This window comes from Uncinocarpus reesii, genomic scaffold, assembly GCF_000003515.1.
Source record: "Uncinocarpus reesii 1704 scaffold_4 genomic scaffold, whole genome shotgun sequence".
Classification (NCBI taxonomy): domain Eukaryota; kingdom Fungi; phylum Ascomycota; class Eurotiomycetes; order Onygenales; family Onygenaceae; genus Uncinocarpus; species Uncinocarpus reesii.
Window position 1 is genome coordinate 1,288,468 of NW_003052497.1, and position 17,279 is coordinate 1,305,746.

The 17,279-nt window shown below is 42.7% G+C and overlaps 4 protein-coding genes across 4 annotated transcripts in view; all 4 read right to left on the bottom strand.

Moving 5' to 3' along the window:
* The window catches only part of UREG_06556 (uncharacterized protein), a gene marked incomplete at both ends in the record, with an annotated part of 1,631 nt that extends 579 nt beyond the window's left edge, over window positions 1-1,052 (bottom strand). The window contains 4 exons of the mRNA XM_002583543.1: window positions 288-349; window positions 417-673; window positions 739-901; window positions 959-1,052. Of these exons, the coding sequence (XP_002583589.1) occupies window positions 288-349; window positions 417-673; window positions 739-901; window positions 959-1,052 (576 nt within the window). The remainder of the gene's footprint in view (window positions 1-287; window positions 350-416; window positions 674-738; window positions 902-958) is intronic.
* A 939-nt stretch (window positions 1,053-1,991) lies between these two features.
* UREG_06557 (polyadenylate-binding protein) lies at window positions 1,992-4,449 on the bottom strand (the record flags this gene model as incomplete). The annotated part of the gene is made up of 4 exons (XM_002583544.1): window positions 1,992-2,151; window positions 2,209-2,843; window positions 2,894-2,968; window positions 3,022-4,449. 4 exons carry the CDS (start codon window positions 4,447-4,449, stop codon window positions 1,992-1,994), a joined length of 2,298 nt encoding a protein of 765 aa, XP_002583590.1.
* Window positions 4,450-5,505: 1,056 nt separating this feature from the next.
* UREG_06558 (uncharacterized protein) lies at window positions 5,506-9,308 on the bottom strand (the record flags this gene model as incomplete). The annotated part of the gene is made up of 3 exons (XM_002583545.1): window positions 5,506-6,195; window positions 6,252-7,266; window positions 7,321-9,308. 3 exons carry the CDS (start codon window positions 9,306-9,308, stop codon window positions 5,506-5,508), a joined length of 3,693 nt encoding a protein of 1,230 aa, XP_002583591.1.
* Window positions 9,309-9,976: 668 nt separating this feature from the next.
* UREG_06559 (uncharacterized protein) lies at window positions 9,977-10,622 on the bottom strand (the record flags this gene model as incomplete). The annotated part of the gene is made up of 3 exons (XM_002583546.1): window positions 9,977-10,192; window positions 10,235-10,384; window positions 10,620-10,622. The coding sequence occupies 3 exons, from the start codon at window positions 10,620-10,622 to the stop codon at window positions 9,977-9,979; spliced, it is 369 nt and encodes a 122-aa protein (XP_002583592.1).
* Window positions 10,623-17,279: the final 6,657 nt, after the last annotated feature.

Below are 17,279 nucleotides of genomic sequence, written 5' to 3' on the forward strand. Positions count from 1 at the left end.
CCGATGGTGTGGCTTAGCCCCAGTTTTTTGGTGAAGTGGAACGGGAAGAGAGAGGAATAGGCAGCTAGTTGGAGATTTTGCCTGATATCTGGGTCTTGTGGGTTCTTGCAGGTTTGCGGGAGGAGCGTGAATAGTTCACGGAGCGCATCGCGAGCCAGGCTTTGATGGGAACTTCTGGGGCTTCGGGGTGATATTGGAGCTCAACGGCGTGGTCAATTGCTCGAACCTAGATATCGTAATCAGCGCTCTGACAGGCAAGGGGATGCTGGAACCATTAGCCGGCTTACCCCAGAACTTAGCCATAATCTCATCGGAGTATGAAGCGCGAGGTCTCCATCATACAGGATAGCTATACAACATCTCAATCAGCTAACTAATGCGCTGTAGAAGGGATCAGGACACAATTTGTTCCGTACCTTTCGGTGCAAGCTCCTGATCAGCAACTGCAATCTTCCTCCCATCTTCACTCGTATATCCAGCAGCGCCGGTCGTTTCCGCCACACTCAATGTCGTCGGGATGGCAATACTGGGTATCCAGTTCCCAGTTTGCCTATGAATGTGATATGCAACGACTTTAGCGGAGTCGATTGGCGATCCCCCGCCAACAGATATGAGGACATCGGCGCCCGTTTCTTGGACTTGGGATAAGGCGGCCTGTATATCCGCTATGGGACTAGAGAGCGTAGTTTGTTATCCGCAATGCTGTTTATTAACTTGGGTAAATTGGGTAAAACTCACGCGTGCTGCCGCACGCCGCTATATGTCCCTGCGTGGGCACGTCCTAGAACATTTTCAAGGTCCGCGATGACAGGCGTCTTTTCACGAAGGGACTTTCCGGTGATGATAAAAGCCTTGGAGACACCAAGATCCGAAAGAAGCTGCGGTAATTTGTTTTTGAATCCTTGAAAGCCGTCAGGACAAAAGGAAGATAACGTGCACAGCCGGCAAATGAGCTCACCTCTTCCGTAAACCATACATGTGGTCGGCAAGGTCACATAAGCTCCGGCCAAAGTGCTATCAGCACCGCCGGCTTGAAAAGATTCGAATCCCATCATGAGGTGGTTAACTATCCAAAAGCCACCTGAGGATGGATATATAATGCCGAATTCATTTTCCCACGGCCTTCCTGTCCGGCTTTATAGTTCAGTGTCTGGTATGAACTTGCTCGATTATCAATCATTCGCTCCACCTCGTCTTAACTCCGCGATTTAGCTTACTAGAGCGCAGAAAGGTGGAGATGAGGACTTCGAACTCAAGAGTGCAATCCAGAAAAGCACATGATGCTACTCGTAGATGAGAGAGTAATATATCCGCTGGAGAAGAGCGGTTGATCAAACTGCTTTTCAACTAGGAAGCCCTTGTGCTTGTCACCGTCCGCCTTGCTCCATCCTTTGCACAAGCAAGGGCGGAACGAGCAACAAAACACAAGGCACACTCTATGATGATGTACATGAAAGCCTCAAAGCTCATTGTTCACTCGGAGAAAGGTTACAGGGAGAAGAGAAGAGAGTTGAAATAACAATCTGCTGATTACTCTCAACACTGAACTGTACCAAGCAAGGGACAGACACATATACGAGGAAGAAGCCCATCCAGCCCAAAGAACTTTTGCCTTCCCTTCCGTCCTAACGTGGAAAAGAAAAAAAGAAGAGGAAATCATGCCTCGGATCTTGATACTGCTGAGCAGTCTGCAAGAAACAGAAAAATTGGATGCGTAGGAAGCTGAGAGACAGGGACGCGGAGGAGGAATGAGGTGAAAGAAAAAGCGCAGGATGGAGGATGGTATCTCTGCATCACCGACGGAAGGCCTCATGGATATCCATTAAGAACGCCGTCTTTAACATGAAGCTCCGAAACAGCAGAATATCAGTGCAGGCATACATAGACATATGAGCTAAAAGGAACGTAGTCACACATGAAAAATAATCATAAAGGACATCACATCAAGAAAAGAAAAGCCCGAGTCAAAAGGTCATCCAGTCTGTTACAATCTAAGACTTCGTTTCCTCCGTAGCTTCTTGACCAGCATCCTTCGATTTGCTGACATCAGGTGCAGCGTCGCCACTTTCACTACCCTTGTTCTTTACATATTCATCATATACTGTGAGGGCTTCGTCAACCTTGGCCTTGAGGGCGGTATCATCATCGACCCTAATTATAAATTGTGAGTGATAAAACTAGAGAAAGAATTTCAATAGGAACACTTACAAGGCAAGTAATTCGGCGTTATCCATCTCTAGGAGCATACCCGTGATCTTACCAGCGAGTTCAGGCTGATGGGCATGAATCTTTGGGTAAATCGCTTCACCAAGCATCTGTTTCTGTTGTGCGGGTGGTGCGGCATTCAACATCTGGAGGGTGAGGCCACTTGGACTAGAGGTTTCGTCGCGTTGACCTGCGGCTTGGGCTGGTCCTTGTCCACGGCCGGCTTGTCCTGGACGTCCCATACCTTGTTGCATTGGCATTCCGCGTCCAAATTGAGCATTGGGTCCCATTCCTTGAACGTTTGGTGGCATTCCCTGCACGGCAGGAACCTGGCCACGTCCTCTACCAAATGGAGCTTGCACTTGGGCCATCTGGGGATAGTTAAGGCCGTTGGGCATTCCGCCTTGCATACTAATTGGCAGACCCTGAGCACCAAGGCCATATGCATTGGGAGGAATTTGCTGGTTGGGGTTCATTCCACGGCCACCTTGCTGGCCAGGGAATCCGCTGAATTGGCCATGCCGGCCACCAGGCATCTGTGGAATAACCATGCCGGGCTGCTGGAATGGCATACCGCCGCGTTGATTTGGAAGGAAGTTTTGTTGGCCAGGGCCATAGAACACTGGAGGCTGCATGAACTGGCATTCGTATTAGTTTCTGTTCTATTGACGGGATGTGGTAAACTTACTGGTTGTGGCATGCCAGCAGCGGCGGCTGCCTGCTGTTGTCTAATCGTGTTGCGAGCTTGGATGCTTGCCTCAAGCTATTCATGAGGTTAGTACTAGTTTTTGAAGTCCGAACAACAATGCAGCTTACTTGACTTCTTCGAACATCTTTGCGTTGGGCTAGAGCGACGTATAAAGGCTTGCCGTTCACCATACGCTGATTCATCTCCGTGACAGCCTTCGAGGCTTCATCGGGGCTACTGAAGCAGACAAATCCAAAGCCTTTACTCTTTCCAAGAAGCTTCTTATCAGCTTTCTTTGATTCCGTTTTGGCTTCCTTGGTATCCTTAGTTTCAGCCTTCTCAGCGGCTTCATCCTTGGATTCTTCGGGGGGTTCGTTTTCCTTGCCCTCCGATTTGGCCTCCTTTTCGGAATCGGAGGAAGACTCCGCGGCAAGGTTATCACGCATTACCTTGGCAGAGGTGATAGTACCGTAGCCGCTGAAGAGATCCCGTAATTTTTCGTCGTCAATGTCGTCGCTCAAGTTCTTGATATAGAGGTTGACTCCCTGGTATTTTGACGCCTTCTCGATGCGAGCTGCCTCGTACTGCTTGCGAAGTTCCTCCTCGCGCTCATGTTTCTTTTGAGCACGCCCGACATAGAGCTTTTGGCTCTTGAAATCCTTTTCATTCAGGTTATCAACAGCAGCGGCGGCGCTTTCGTGACTGGTGAAGTTGACAAATCCAAAGCCTCGGCTCTTGCCCGATTCGGAGTCACGGGCAAGGGTAGCGGAGGTAATTTCGCCAAACTTTTCAAAGAGCTCCCGGAACTCTTCGTCCGTGGTATCCTGGTCAATATTCTTCACATAGACATTAGTGAAGTTTGCCTTCATTTCCTCGAACTTGCTTTGACGATCTTTTTTGGCGATGTGGTGACCAACAAACACCTTCTTGTCGTTCAACAACATGCCGTTGACGTGTTTGATGGCATTCTGCGCAGCTTCAGCAGTCTCGTAGTGGACGAAACCATAGCCCTTGGAATTGCCGAATTCATCCTGGGCCACCTTGCAGCTTAGAATGTTACCAAAGGCGGCGAATGTGTCGTGGAGAGCTTTGTTATCAATCGCGGTGTCCAAATTCTTGATAAAGACATTGCCCTGGCCAGTTTTGCGGAGAGCAGGATCACGCTGAGACCACATGATACGGCAAGGACGGCCCTTGATCAAAGTGTAGTTTAGATCCTCCAGTGCGCGCTCACCATCGGCAGTGTTATTGTAATTGACGTAGGCATATCCCAGGGACCTTCTGGTAACCGCATCGCGGCATACACGGATGGAAGCGACTTGACCAATCGAGGAGAAAAGTTCGAAAAGCATGGCCTCCGTAACAGAGGGGTCTAGCTCGCCGACATAGAGAGAGGCGGAGTGGGGTTGAGCGGTCGCGGTGGTCGAGGAAGGAGCCTGGCCGTCACCGGCGGTGGCATCGGTGGTCGTGTTGGCATCAGTGCCGTTCGTGGCAGACTCAGGTGCAGCACCTGGAACTGTGTCAACTGGAGGGTTGGTAGCGGTGTCTGCAGACATTTTGGCTTTTCTAGTTTTTTAAGATCTAGGGAAAGACAGGCATCAGCATTCTGTACTCAGTGATGTCGAAAGCAAAAGAAATCGAAAAAAGGATTTTGCTTGATGTGTTTGTGTGCGCTCCTTGTTGTCATGTGAGACGGAAGTAACCAACGAACCTCGCAAAAGGATCAAAGAGGCTGTCGAGCTCAGCAACTTGGCGAAAAACACACAGTCAGGGGGACGGGAATGATCTTCTTGCTCTTAAACCGTGTGGGAATCGAATGGGGAGGGGCGTGGTGGACGATGGGAGGTGGAAGGTGAAGTGAGATACAATATGCCACAAAGAAGCACCAGGGCCACTTACCACGAAAACCTCGAAGAGAGGCAGGTGTTTTTTTGAGAGGTTACGAGTAATTTTCAGGCAGGGGGAGGGGGCAGGCGAAAACAACAGTCGAAAGAAACGATTTTCCAACGTAGCCTGAAAACAGCGTCAGTAAGAAAAAAGAGGGCTTCTTGTCGAGAGCGCGATTTGCGGATGGCAGAGAGGAAGAGAGAGAGAGTGAAGAGCGAGGGCGAAAGCTGCAACTTTTTTTGCCAAAAACCGAATTCGAAATTTTGTGATATCGCGCTAAGCCTAATCGGGCCGGCGTCGATTGTGCTTTTCTGCTCGCTTCGACTTTTTCCCTTTTGCCTTGTGCTCCAGCTGCGAGAACTGGAGCCTTCCTGGCAAACTTACCAGACTTGCGCTGAAGGGCCTCGACGGGCGGCATTGTGCTCCGCTTTGAACTAACTAACTCCTTCGCTGGGGCTGTGGCTGAAGCTCTTTGATCAAATGTGCCCAGACATACACCGGATAATGCACTGTTGCCTATATTCTTATCTACAAACAGCGGAATATGCGTAAAGTGTCAAAGAGACTATGCTTAGAGTGGCAAAGAAGCAAACAACTGCCTGAACGAAACGCCCTCTGTATGCCTCCATGACTGTGTGCCGTTCCTCGGGTTCGTCTAAAATAAGTACCAACCACGCAGCAGCACCGATGCATCGCGTATCTAACTTTATACGTTTTGCTACTGTTCAACTCAGATCAAATCCCGCCCCAGAGTTGATCGCATACATAAGTTTCTGCTCAAGGGTCTTCGCGCTCGTATAACGCGGCAGTTTCAAAAGGTTCGCACACGTGCTCGTGCTGGGCAGCCGTTCTTCATCAGAGCTGGAGTCGCGGATGCTGAATCGCGGATTCAAATGGCTAAATCCCAGAAGCGGTGCGCGGGGAGTTGACGTGACGAATTTTAACACTTTTTGTCGGTCTGCGTTAGACATCGACTCCATGACTTGCCAGAATAGCTTGACGGTTAGATGCTCCTCCATATCTTCGCCTAGGGAGTATACGCCGCTATACAGTGTGTTGCGTCTAAGGTCCGCAACATCTACTTCTCCCGCATCGCCGCCAATTAGTCTCTGTAGCTCGCCTTGGTTAAACATGGAAAGCCACGAGGGCTGGATAATTTGGCCAACGCCCTGCAGAAAGGCGTTTGTTTGCAGGTAGGGTTGGGCTTGAAGTCGGTGGCGTGCAATGTAAGAAATGTACACCAGTCGATTTTGATTCGTTACCGCGATATTGGATCCGTTTGGCTTGAGATCTCTTGTAATGCTTTGCGTCTTCTCTGGGTCATCTATACCAGTGCCGGGAACCGTAACGGTATCAGTGACAGTAAAATTGAGAGAAAAGTCCTCCACATCGCCAGGATAATTCTTGAGTTGCAACTATAAAACACACATTAGCAACGGGTATGCTGCTAGGCAGTTGCGTGAAGACCTACCAAGCCTTGATATAGACTCTCGTCCAGATCCCGAACGTCATTAAGATTAGCACGATACGCCGATTCTTTGGATGCAGAACTCGACCCTCCAGTCAATGCCCATTTCAAGAGGAAGAATCCCGCAAAATTAACATCGACCAAGATGCCTTCATAGAGACACTTTCCAATAATCCGGCCAAGGAATTCAAATCGTTTCAGCAATTCTCTAATTTGTTGATTCCATTCAACACTCCTCTCAGGGACTCCTGCTTGACGAAGCAACGCTTTTCGCTGCTCCACGGCCGTTGGGTTGGGAAATAGCAAATGCTGGTCATTTTCTGAGAAGAGACTCAAAGTGCCAGAAGGATCAAAGGCATCGCTTATCACGCTTGTTAAGAATTCCTTTGTCACCCCTCCGCCGTCAATACCTGCCTCGACTGTATCAAATTTGTCGATGAACGTAATCTGGATAGGTTCCTTCAACCCTTCGCCTAGAGGGTAAAATTGTTCAAATGCGTCTTCAACCAGGTTTTCACGCCTTATATTTGCATGATGTTTAGCCAGTATATCGTGCGCCATCGTACGACCATCTTCGTTGAGACCCATCGAGCTATGAGCAACAGACAGGCGCCATGAGTCGGGATCAACATTTCCCTTTCGTCTCCGTATTTGGTCCCTGTAGATAAATTCTCTAAAAATCTGTACTCTGGTCTCGAAGGGAATGAAAAAAGGCATGTTGCGTAAAATTTCCAGTCGGGGAGCAACCGCCTCCAACTCCTTTTTACGAGCCGCCCGATGTTGTCTCTGTCTTAGAAGCTCTGTTCGCCGTAGTTGTTGCGCTCGACCGGTGCCTATTAGCCCAAGAGAGTGGCCTAGATCACCGTCTTCAAGAGCTTCGTCCTCTAGGTCTGATTGTCCATCGTCTTGCAATTGGTGTCTATTTTCTTCCTCGGCTACGACGGCGGAAATAAATCCAGCCATATCGAATCGATCCGTCATCAGCCAATGGCCATCAGGCAGAAATTTTCGGCGTGAACTGGTTCAGGGGTTAGTAGGTCAATTTAGCCACCATCAACAAGAATGAACTTACTCCCGCTCATGGACCATCCTTAATAGCCCGGTTACCAATCCCTTGAAGTATTCCAGAGGTATTCCAGTCACTCCCCCGAGCTCCTTATTCTTTGGTTTCGAATTCGAAGTTTTTGGTGTCTGTACGGCAGAAAAAGAATTGATATTAAAATAGTCGCGTATCCCAACACGTTCCGAGTCTGCATCGTTTGAGGCCAGCTCGGCTGCGTTCCAGTATAAAGTGAAGGCCAAATTTTTCAGGAAAATTGTCAAGTCCTTCACGTCTGTAAGCGGTAGAGTACTTTCCTTGGTCCACGAAATACCTGTCTTGACTGCAAAGTCGTTTGGCGATCCACCAGAGAAAAATTCTTCGTCGTCCAGCACCTTCAAAAGAAAGGTGTAAAGCTCAAGGAAAAGAAGAATAATGGTCCATTCCTGTTCGTGCCCTCGCCAAGTTGAATCAAGCTGGGCATTATTACCGGATCCAGCTTTTAGCATCCCTAGGATATCAGGGGGACTTTCAATTGCAATACGATATACCTTTGTCGACCTAGTTGCACTCCAGAAATACTTGATAGCAGGTACTCGTGAATCCGTTGCAAGTCCCCGTTCAGCGGCGGACGCTGATCCCAAGTATAGCCACATCCGAATCTCATCGCTGCGACGAGGAAATATCCTTAGTAGGGTTAGAGCATATGTGGCCAGACTTTTTGCTTCATCTTCCGCCTCAGCATTCATTCCGCGTACTTTATCTACCCCTGCTCGGGATAAAAGTTGTGTGATGCTGCCCTGATTAACGAGAGTCAACAACTCATTCCGTACAAAAGATGGCAGCGCGCTTGACGCCGTGCGGGTTTCATCATCGTCGCCTGCTTCTTCTTCTTCTTCTTCTTCTTCTCCTATATCGATCCTTTGTCGAATTTCCGCCGCTACAGAACTTAATAGGGACGACACCCCCTTCACGAACAGACCTTCTGGAGCTTGTACGGTGATTCTCGAACCCAAGACATGTCGGTGGAAGTAGATAAAGTATGCAAGGAGCCATAAGCGGCTAGACACGTTGTGTGGGCTGAGAAACTCCTCGGAATGGAGAATACTAGAGTCCAAAATAGATGCTAAAAGCTTGTAGTTTACGCCAGCCGCAAGGTCCGTTAAGGAGCCCAGGTAATCGAACAGAGACGGAATAGTGAGATAGGTTCGGGCGAACCATTCGTAAGCCTCTAGAGTGTCAGGGCTTATGGGTTGGAGGATTGCGAGAACAGCCTCGATAACCAGCTCCCTTGTCACATTAACGTCTTCAGGCCTCGTCCGAAGATTTACCGTCAAGATTGCCATCGCCTGGAAATATTCGCGGGCCTTGTGCGCCATAAGCCTTGGTACGAGTTTGGTGAGGAATATTAGCAGACGGAGCAGGTCAGCTACGGCAAATGCAGGAGACGTGAGTCGCGCTGCCATTATGACGCGTAGGGTAGTCGTCCCAAGCCGAGACAAAAGTACTGTCCATTCTTCTTCCCCAGGGAGCGACGGTGTTTCTTCCACGGTTTTCTGGAAAGCCTGAGCAAAGTATCCCAGTCGAGCAGCGTCCTCCTGGTTACCCGAGTCTAGAAAAGCCAAAAGGAGCCTAAGCTGCTTGATACAGTCGGGAGCAGAGGCATATGTTGGAACAGGCGCGGTTGACCACGTCCCCGCAGTTCCACCAAGTGACTGATAACCCGGGTTTCTCGCACGCTCATTTTCGTCCCACCATGTTCTCCATGTATCGCGTGTAGCTTTTCGGCTTCTATGTCCCCTCCATACCCGCTGGATAGTACGACCGGCGTTTAATCGGTCCCGCTCTTGTTGTCGCCGAAGACGTTCTCGTTGTGCGATGGCGAGGGTTGCTTGAGGCCCGCGGGCAGAGGGAGGATGGCGATTTGATGGCGGATGCGCTCCGAACGGATTTGTTGAAGACCGGCTAGAAAGGTTCACCTGTCGCGGTCGACGAGTGCTGCCTGTGAATGACTGGAACATATCGGTTTCGTGGAAACTGAGGGCGGTAGTTGAGGATCGGAGAGAGGAACAACGAGGTAGTGGATTTCAGCTGCTTTTTCTCATATCCATCGTCTGGGTTAGAGCATCGGTTTGGATAGATAGAGCATACTCTTGCCCCGGCCCAAATGCATCTTGGAAGGTTGTCGAATACTGAGGCCTAGGAGTTTAGTCGGATTTATTATGACGATGGAAGCTCACTAGCTGAGCTCGCCACAAATTGCGAGCAACCAAGCCTACAGCCGACCAAACAAAACTTCAGTGTCAACGACTTCTTTTAGCCGCGTAAAAGGATTGAACATATGGAATCAAAATATTTTCACATTCGGAAAAAAACCAGAATTCAATCGGCTCTGTTTGATCCACTAAAGAAAGGTCTCTTTATTTGACTAAAAATGTATCCTCCCACAAGGCGCCAGAATCTAATAATCCAATGATATATCCACAAACGCTGATCTCGCCGATATGCCATGTCCATTTTAATCGTACAAGTAAAGTAAGGAGAAAGGTGCCAGTGTCGGAGATCACGTCCTGTACATGTATTGTGGTGATCGCTCGACGAGCCGGAAATACGCCGGAAGAGCATCTCACAGTAACGGAGGAAGACTAGGTCGATGTATTCGAACTCGAAGACAAGCATTCATCCGGGCTCATACATCCTTCTTAGTTTCGGATTGCTCGTTAAGCTCCTTTTCCCGTCGGTCGAGTTCAGCAACCTCCTCATCGTTCTCCGCCACCCACTCCTGTAGAAAGTCTTTTCCTTCGTAGGCTCTTCCAACAACCACGTCCCTGCCATCTGCGGATTGAACTGTTTTGGTAAAAATAGTCCGTGTCGGCTCCATGCGGCGAGTCACGAATGGTGTAAGCTACCGTCAGTAGTAGTCAGCTTTGTAACCCGAGTCGCATACCGGTGCAAGGGCACCAACCTTGAATTCGGAAAGCCCCTCGGGGACAACGTATGTTCGCACTTTGGTCCAGTCGATCACATATCTGCCCTTTTTCCGCCCAAAAAAGCCCATAGAACCTGTGCGGTTACCCTTGTAGTAGCCCGGGCCAACCTGCTTCGTGGTCAGGCGCAGGCGGCACCTGGAGGGATTGTGTGGGTCTAAACATAGTGGAAAGAAAGGGATCAAAACCATTCGCATGGGAAAATCCCGAGTATCCGCCCGGTAGAGAGGACAATAGCGACCAGGCTGTGTTTCGACACTGCGAGTTGGCTGGAATGAGGATTGCTTGAAGACGCTCAAGGAACTTTTTGCGGATTAACTTTCGGCCCAGCAGTCTACGGCATACCATAGCGGCCAATCCACATTTTCAAAAAAATTCACTAGTCCTAGCACACTGCTTTGCTCACCACCATAAGTATTTTGTGTTCACTTATTACATAAGTTTAGACTATATCAATCTTAGACTAGTACAAGCCTTCCAATCCTTAGTGCATGGAACCCCAGATTTCAAGATTGTGACATTGCTGATCTATAGATCTATATGAATTCCATACAAAATTTGATAGACAAAGTCCAAGCAAAGAACATCTCATTTTATCTTGTAGATGAGGAACACATGAAGAAATACTACACACAATGGCACATGATCTTTATAATCAAAATCCACTCTTTTCATCATTCTTTCTACCATTCTTTCTACCATTCTTTCTATCATCCTTCTCACCACCTGCTCAAGTAACCAAACACTGCCCAAAATCATGAAAGATAAGAAAATCAGGCCTAAGCTTCATATTTGAGGCTTTTGAATGTGATATAATACTGATCTCATTATAATATTAGTTCTATGTGTTTGAACCAGCAAATATACTCAGCTGGAGCAGGTTCACCCAATTTAAAGCTTGAGATGTGAATCAAAACTAACAAATTCTGATCTAGTAGCTTGAAATCACTATTTTGAAAGCTTTCTAGATATATATAAATCAGTTTAATATTTGAATTATATGCTGTTGTGCAATATGACTAATATTCATTCAATAGCAAGTAAACAAATCTGGTAGACATCCCCAGACTTGCTCATGAAAAATAAGCTGAGAGGTATCTCCAGACTAGCTTATGAAAAATAAGCTGGGGAGGCATCTTCAGACTAGCTTATGAAAAATAAGCTGGGAGGCATCCCAGACTCACTCATGAAAGAAAAGATACAGATGCAACTAATCATGTTTCTTCTATTAATATTCTTCAATAAACAATAATAACAACAGATAAACCAGAGATATCAGAAGTCAAATCATTATTCTCTGACAGTTTGAACATGTTTGATGAAACAGAAGACAAGTCTAGTATGTAAACACTATCTGAAATGAAAATATAATGACTGATAAAATACTAGTATTAAAAATAAAAGTAAAGATGATAACAAGTAAAATCAGTCTTCTGAACACTCTTCAAATACCAACTCTTGAGAAGTTTTATGTCTTTCTTAAGAAATCTACAATAAAGCTGTACTGAAAAGATCTTTACATCAACTATATCTTCTCTGAACAGATCAAGACTAAGAAAGCATGCAAAAATAAAGCACACAGCTTAAGTTTAAAGAATGTTCTTATTTAACTGATAAATGATGAAAAACAGAGTTAAAGCAAGTACTCTGTCTCTTGAAGCTTAACTGAAGATTGAAAACTGAAAGACTATCTGACCAGATTCATCTATCACATCAGAAAGTGGAATCTCACACACCAAAATAAAATCTTCTATAAAAAGAACATCTCTGATGATTCAGTAAATGCTTTAATCTGGTCAATCTATTTGTATCTATGTCAAGAACATACCTCTTCACATATTAAAAAATTGAAATAAAAAGCAAATCATCTACTGTATTCAGATATTGTTTAAGAAGCTGAGAATCAGATGTGATTGTCAGAAGACAAAAAGACATTCTGAAAGTCTTTTTCAGAGCAAATATTGAGCTTCATTTCTGACTTCTCTTTATATCTGTCTGATGATGATTATTCATGTTCTTCTACATCAGATGTATCAGCAGAGCAGCAAGTAACCAGCATTGTGAACATGCCATATTCAAATCAAAAGCATCAGTATTTGTCTATCTTATCTCTTGCACAGTCAAAGAGACCAAGAACAGAAGCTCCAGATTTCATATTAAGTAAAGACATTAATAGTGCTGAATATTCTGACTTAAATGCATCTATTACTTCTACATTCTATCAGTTAGATTTTCAAAACACTCTGAAGCTGACTGAAACAGTGACTTGAAAAGATGAGATTGTGATTCTGATGCAGTATTTAACTCTTGTCAGAGAATCTGATATCATGAATCTTAAGAAACTGTATTGGAAAATGAAGTTGATCAGACACACTCTTCATGCTGTCAAACCTCTCTTGATTGATGATAATGATGCAGATTTTTCTTATAACATCATGAATAATGATCTGTACTGTCTTTCTAATAAAGATTTTCAATGGAAATAGAAGCTTTGCTCTGACTTAATTATAGCATCTACAGAGAAGAATGTGAATCTGTATGAAGAATTTCAGAAGTTCTTTAATAACACAAAGTTCCAGCAGAAAGACTATGAGAAAGCTTGTGTCAAGCTCAGCATGAACAATCTCAAAATACTCTGTTTATAATTAATGAGATCTGCAATTGTTCTGAAATCATGACAGCTGGTTGTCATTAATGCTATTATGAAGTTTGAAGCAAATGAGTTGCTGAGTGAAGTGATTCTGACAGATGTTATTGATCTAGAGAAGACTTGAGTTACAATAATTTATATTCTTGTAGTGAGTTGTGCAAGTTTTCCCCAGATCAGTCTAACAGTATCTAGCTAACTTGTTTACTTCAGATTATTAAAAAGTACATGACCACTTTCAAAGAACAATGCATGGCAGTAAAGTCATGACTCATTATTGTTCCACCATTTCTGATGTATCAATGAATTGATGAAATTGATAAAGTAACTTTGAACTTAGAGATAGTGATTTATTATGATGATGCTTGTGATGACTGTGCTGATTATATCTTAATTAAGAATTGCTTGACTAGTTCATTCAAATACTTTAATAATAAAGACAAGCAAGTGTCTACTGTTATAATAATATTCTATCAGTCTCTGACATCTTGACATGATCCATCTGAACTTTCTTCTTGACAAATGCATGAGAATGATGTGTCTCAATTGATGACAAAAATCTTATATGCAATAATGAACTCCCAGTGACTATATTGTTTTCAAAACAAATTTCAATAAGTTATCTTGAATGAAGCATATCTAGTCTGAAATATGAATACAATGCAGACTCAGACTGTGTGCTGACTGAAAGCTGACTTTTACTTGTGTCTGACTGCTACTCTTCTATTCAATTTCTATCTCAATTTCTGTAAATTTAAATTTCTTTTATTATTCTGTGACAATAACATTCTCTGAGACAGACTTTCTCAATTGAAACTTGAGAATAAATTCTTGAACTCTTTTGACTTGTCAGATGATCATTCCAGTGCCATTCTTTAACTTATCTTCAAAGCTATGATGAAATTTGTGTGAGACAAGTCTGTACCACAAATCATAGCAGAAAATTGCATCAGTAAAATATGAGAAAAATATCTCATCTGATAAACTCTGACTTCAAGAATTCTCTTCAGCACTGATTCCACAATAGAATCTGACATTTCATCATCAAAAAATCAGCTCATGAGTGCATCTTTCTTGTCTGGTGAACTTCAAGAATACAAGAGTCTTACTGATTCTCTGTATCACAAACTTATCATCATGTTGCAGAATGGAAAACTTATATGAAATATGGTGAAATATCAGCAACTGGCTCTATTTATGACTTGACTAGACTTTTAATATGTACATTTCTCTATATCATCAGAAAGAATATCTGCAGCAATGTGATGCATTGATTAGAAGAAACTAGTGATGAAATGACTTAACTATATTTTCAAAAAAAGAGATTTTGAAGATGCTTTTGTGAAGAACTGTAATTCTGAGAATTCAGAGATAATCAAGAAGCAGCTCTCACTTGTTTTTAGAAAGTTATCTCAAATACATGTCATGTTGCTGATCATTATGCAACAAGTCTTTCTTTAATAAGAGAAGATGATTGTTTGAACTCTGTTCTCTGCTCAGCAGACATTTGTGAATGCTGTACTCATACTTGCAGATATTAATATGAGAGTCTTTCATGCTCATCTAAATGCTGTTGAGCAGATGGAGCTTGTGTGAATCTTTAATGAATCTCATGAGTTGATAATGGTGTTTGTCTGTTCATATTCTGTTAACTTTTCAGATCTGAATCTGCAGCACATGTGCAGAAATGTTCATTTTTTCAACACTGTGTTGTCTGAGACTATCATGATGCAAGCTGTGGAATGAGTATGGTGAATCAGTCAGATGAATATTGTGAAGATTTATGACTATCAAATCTCTAACAGCTTTAACATAAAACAAGTGACATGTGCTCTTAAGAAAGTCATTTCAAAGTTAATTGTGAAACTGAATGCTGATCTTTTTAATGTCAGTAGTGCTACAAGTTGTCTAGTTGATGAAGATCTGCTTGTTGGAAACTGAGCTATCAGTAATGAGAGTGAACTAATGAAGCTTGAAGAAGATAATTTTTTATCTGAGAGCTATGTGATTGCACCAGCTGATGAGCTGGTTGAAAGACTTGTTAAAGTCATGAAGAGAGAGAAGAGCTTGTCTTATGATATTATTAAGAGAAAGAAGTAAAAGAGACACAATTAATTTGTATCTAATTACTTTATAGAGTTCTCTAATTTGAAGATGATCACTAGTAAGCTTATTATTGCTTTGTGATAGGCTTCCCCAGTCTAAGTCTGGAACTATTTAAATTATGATTTAGTTATAAGAGAACTGTAGAGCACTAACTAGTTACCTGCAAGTATGTACATAACTATCACTCTGATAACCACTAGTTAGATATAATCAGAAAGTTTGACTAAACAAAAATAGATACTAAATTTGTGTTTTTTTTGTTAGCATTCATTTCTTATTCTTTCAGCTTCTCTTTCTGCAATTTCTATTCATAACAATGTCTCAAAAGATTATTGATCTTAAGTCTCATTGACTAGAGCTTGTGTGTCTTTATAAAAATGACTTGACATTTAAAGACTTGACAGATCATCTTCACCATAATTATAATATTAAAATCACTCAACACATTCTACAAAAATGATTTAAGAAATGGGGTGTGAAGAAGTATGTGAATTCAGTTCAGTCAAATATTGAGTTACAGTTGAAGATTTAAGAGAAAATATATGATTTATATTACAATGTCTAACTGTCTGAAAAGAAGATGCTGAACATGCTTTGGAAGAAAGAATTTGATATCAAATTCAGAATACTACATCAACTGCAAACTCAAATTCAGCTACTTCAACAGACAGATGCTGAGATCTTCACAGCTCAGATGCTGATCTTGAGAAATAAAATGATTGCAGAGCTCAATTCTGATGTGATTGAAGACTATAATACATGAATGTTTCACACCTATCTTCAGAGACAAGATACAGTTATATCATGATGAGTGCTGGCACATGTTGACATGTTTTGATTCTGATACTGATGTTACACTGAATTAATAATTATTTACATGAGATGATCTGACATGTTGCACCACATTTAATGTCTGACAGACATCATGACTTTCAGCATCACTGCAGTGCTTATATTATCTTCAGACTGGATTATATATGATCAGTTGATGAGTATCTTAAGTTGGCAGAGTTTGACATTGAGATATATGTGATGATTGATGTGTATGCTAGATATATTATTTGAGCATATATTAACATCAGTGTATGAACTGCTATCAGTTGTCTAAAGCAATATTTGAGAGTTGTTAAGACAATAGAGAAGCAATCAACTGTGATAAGATCAGACAGAAGTGATGAGACTGTTTTAATAACTGCTATTTATTAATAACTGTGACAGAGTACTGAATCTGTTGTACTGTCTGATTGTTATTTCTTCAGAACAAGTATTGTCAATCAGTATATAGAGATATGATGAGGCCAGCTGATCAAAATTCTTTTATTTTAATAATATATAGATGATTTTCATATGTATTTGCTTCTACTGCTAACACTCAACCAAAACTATTTTTGTTACTTAAAGAAAGAAGATTTCTACAGTGATAATATTATTTCAGATCAGATTGCTCTTCTGACTATGTACATGTCATCTATTCATAATGAAGTGAGCTTGTTTACCAACTTCTGAAACACTTATTTCATTTGAAAACAGTTCAGATGAACACATGTGGTGGTTGACAAATCTTCAAAAAACTATTTCTATTCAGCTGAAGATGTACAGTAATATAATGTGGAGTTTGATCAAGTGGTTTTGAATAGTATAGAGCAGAATATGGCTGGATGAGGTATGTGCAGATTACTCTGTTCTTCAAGACTCACTTGTTAAATAATATTAGATGAGGATGAGTATCTGTTCAGAGAAACATTAGTCTAATGTCATGAATGCATGAAGAACATTAATTTTAATTGCAGTTAATTGATTAATTTGACTTCTGATTTATTTGAAGAGTTATCTCATCAGACAGCATATATGTTGCTTCAGCAGAGAATATATAATCACTGCACAGCTGATGCAGCATCTGCTCTTAATCTGTTCCCACACTCAGTAGATGTCTTTGATTGAGTTTCTGCTGAAATGAGAAATGAATTAATCTAATTAAGATTTATCTTATTTTAATGAGAAAGTACACACAAAAGAATTTTCATCAGTCTTCTTAATGATCAATTTACAAAATCAATCACTCAGTATGTCTTTCTTATGAGCAAATGCAAAATATTGCCCAGCTAATGGAATGAAATATAATGAGAATTGAATATCTTGTACAAGTTGCAATCTTATAAATTCTATTGTCACTATCTTACCATCAACCACATCTGCTTTGGAAGAGCCCACAATGAATGCAAATAATTATTTAACAAACTATTCAACAGAGT